This window comes from Cyprinodon variegatus, unplaced genomic scaffold (genome assembly GCF_000732505.1).
Source record: "Cyprinodon variegatus isolate N-32 unplaced genomic scaffold, C_variegatus-1.0 Scaffold4101, whole genome shotgun sequence".
Lineage (NCBI taxonomy): Eukaryota > Metazoa > Chordata > Actinopteri > Cyprinodontiformes > Cyprinodontidae > Cyprinodon > Cyprinodon variegatus.
The window spans coordinates 1-3053 of NW_015154554.1; the positions used below are offsets into that span (position 1 = coordinate 1).

Consider the following 3053-nt stretch of genomic DNA (forward strand, 5'->3'; position numbering starts at 1 on the left):
CAAAACACTAAAAGTGTCAGAAAAAAATGAGTCACTAAACAAAACAGAAACTTAAGATTTGAATTACTTTTTAAAGAGACCCAACTAGGTGAAAGGAGTGAACTTATAAAGCATGTTTTAAGTCTTACTGGCCAGTCAAAGTGCTTTATAATATCACTAAATTCACCCAATTGCTCTCTCAAATATGCACAGATTTAAAAACCAACATGCAGACCGGTGAGCAACTTGGTGTGAACGTGCCTTGTTAATGAATCGGCAAATGAAAAGAGGAAGCAGGAATTATCCAAAAAACTCTCAGATTGCAAGATGACTACCCTTCTAATAATTTCCCTTTAGAAAAGGCCTCAAACTCTATAGTGTTTAGTTCAGGCTTCCTGATATCTGCTATCAGCAGGATTATCTGTACATGTGTAGAAATTAGTTTTCTTATACATGCATCAAGAGTTTAAAAACATGGCTGCCATACATTGCATCCTGGGATAGCGGCTCTTTTTTTTTCTAAAAAAAAGAGCACCGAAACAATGCCGCATCCCAGAATGTATTAAGCGGCAGCCATGTTTTTGAGAATCTTGATGTTTGCTTAAGGCCACTTTAGATATCTTCACCTCATCTGGCATTTTTATACCCCTTGCTGACACCTAAAATAACTTACTTTGACTTGTTTTTTATTTAGTAATATTCACACCAAGGAATGTTATTGCGAGCTTCAATCAGAAACACTACATTCACTGAGCAGAAAATGGGTATTTCAGCCTTTCAGGACAGCACTTGGGGCAGTTTAAGCTCAAAATCTTCATTTATACACATTAAGGGTTCTAACAGTAGCCAATGGAAATGTTGTTAGGAGACCTTAAAGCACATTAGGGAGCTATAATAATTATGATTTAGAGCTCTCTGCTCCCAACGTTTAGCACTGAAAACAAAATTTCAGAAAAATTATTGCCTGTAAAGTTACATTCTAATCAGATTTGATGCTGTTTTCATTTTGTTTCTATAAACTACCTCATAACCAGTTGGGTTCATTCATGCAGAAATGTATAGAAAGGAAAAAAAATGTCAATGACAAATGTTATATTAGTCTGCAAAAATCAGCATTCAGCAGAGCACCTGAACAGGTAATCTGACCACAGCAGCAGGCAGACTCACCCTCTGTGCAAAACCCCAAACATTGCTGACATGAAGCCAGCAGATGTCTCATTCTGTTCCTCTGCAACACACACATCTCCCTCTGCCCATTTCAGGGCGCTAACACACACACACACACAGATAAAAAACATACACACATTTATTTAACTATAAAGCTCAGATAAAATTCCTTCCATTTGAAAGAGGAGCTTAAATGGGGTTAGTTGTAGCCACTGATTGCTGTGGTTAGACTGCAGCACATTGGAATGATGTTAGTAAAGGTTTAGGTTTGTGTCTGGAAGGTATGCAACCATTACTGACTCACCCCCCTACTACACCCTCCTCCTGCTCCTTCGCTGCAGGACTTTCAGTACTTTCCGACTCTCTATGCGCCCCTGCTTCCGCTGTGGTCTCCTCCACAGCTGCCCAAAGTTTGTTCACTTCACGGCTCTCCGGCTCCTCTGTGATCACAAGGCTTTCTCCATCAACAGCTTCAGCTTGCTTCTTTTCGCCATCTCCTTCCTGTTGCAGTTTACATGAAAGCTTAAGGTCTTGCCCCTGCCGCAGCTCTCGTTTCGGTTTTTCCGGAAACACATCTGTCTTCTCTCCAGCTGATTTTTGGGAAGGCTCAGGAGAGATTGCTGGTTGCACAGTGGGTTTCTCAGGCTCCTTTGGCTCATCTGAAGCTAATTGTGAGCTTGTTGGTGATTCTGAATGTCTCTCTGAATCATTTGCTGGTTGGAGCTTCTCTGATTCCCCCTTGGTAGATTCTTCTGAAGGTGAACTGCAAAAAAAGTCAGACGAATGTTAATTCATGGCTTCTCTAAACACATTTATTATTTTTCAAAGTTATGCTTTAGAAAAACAGAAGCATGGAAAGGAGGATAAATAAGAGAAGCAAGCACAAAGCTGTCCCCCCGTCATCCATCCTTACCCTCTGCAACAAGGTTTTGCACCCATCTTGGCAGATATTTGAACAGTTGTATCAGTTACATTTCTCCCCTCTAGCACTTTCCAAAGAGGAGTCTCTGCATCTGACAGCCTCTGTGGAGACGGTGCTAAGGTCAAGACCTCTAATTTCAGTGTTTTATTCAGGTCAACAGTAGAGCCTGAATGAATATCAGGTGGAGAATGACAGGAGTCGGATCGTTCCTTTTCTGGGGTGTCACTGTTTGACATGGAGCATTCCTCTATGACAGAGGGCTTCTTCAGACTGTAGTAAGAAGGGAAAATAAGGAAAACAAATAAGAAAATAAAGAGAAACAGACAGAAACATGTTGAGGGTTTAAGAGCACACATAGATCTGACAGTGGGAAATTAGGAAGCGAAGCAGAATTTGATGCAACTAACAACTGGGGTGGGATGACTAAAGATATTACATTATCAGACGGAGGAGTTTAAGAAGCTGCGATGAACAAAAAAAATCGTTGTGGATCCATATTTAACTTGTATCGCTCTCTGTTATTCTGCACATTATACATGTGTTTGACACAGGACTTTTTTTGTGGGGAAAAAAATGTATATCTATATATTTTTTCACAAGTGTAAAAAGTATTCACATGGGGGGAGGGGGCATGTTTTAATAAAATAGGATGTGTAATGTAGCATGTTTGTAGGTAAGTATTCAGCACAGTGGTAAGGCTCAAGGGTTTTTAGTCCAGGCTATGATGAAATTGGAATGGAGAAAAAAAATCAGCAGTGTTGTTTGCAAACAATCTGTATGTTTTAATCTGTAAAATGTTAGAAAAGATAAAATAAAAAAAGAAAAGATTATTTTAAACTTTGAGCAATATTATGAACCAAAGAGAGAGAATAACTTTGAAATTACATGGCACAATTGTATAACATTTATTCAATGTGATTTTAAAAAAATGTTATGATATTAATTTCCCTTCTTTAATTCTGAATTCCTGAGCTATCTTTATAGT

At 38.9% G+C, this 3053-nt stretch overlaps 1 protein-coding gene across 1 annotated transcript in view; it reads right to left on the minus strand.

Annotated features, from left to right (window-relative positions):
- Positions 1-981: 981 nt before the first annotated feature.
- LOC107081310 overlaps positions 982-3053 on the minus strand; it is a 3951-nt gene continuing 1879 nt past the window's right edge. Inside the window, exons 2-4 of the mRNA XM_015369510.1 lie at positions 2060-2338; positions 1451-1909; positions 982-1245 (exon numbers count right to left, since the gene is read on the minus strand). Coding sequence (XP_015224996.1) covers positions 1143-1245; positions 1451-1909; positions 2060-2338 — 841 coding nt within the window. The 3' untranslated portion in view covers positions 982-1142. The remainder of the gene's footprint in view (positions 1246-1450; positions 1910-2059; positions 2339-3053) is intronic.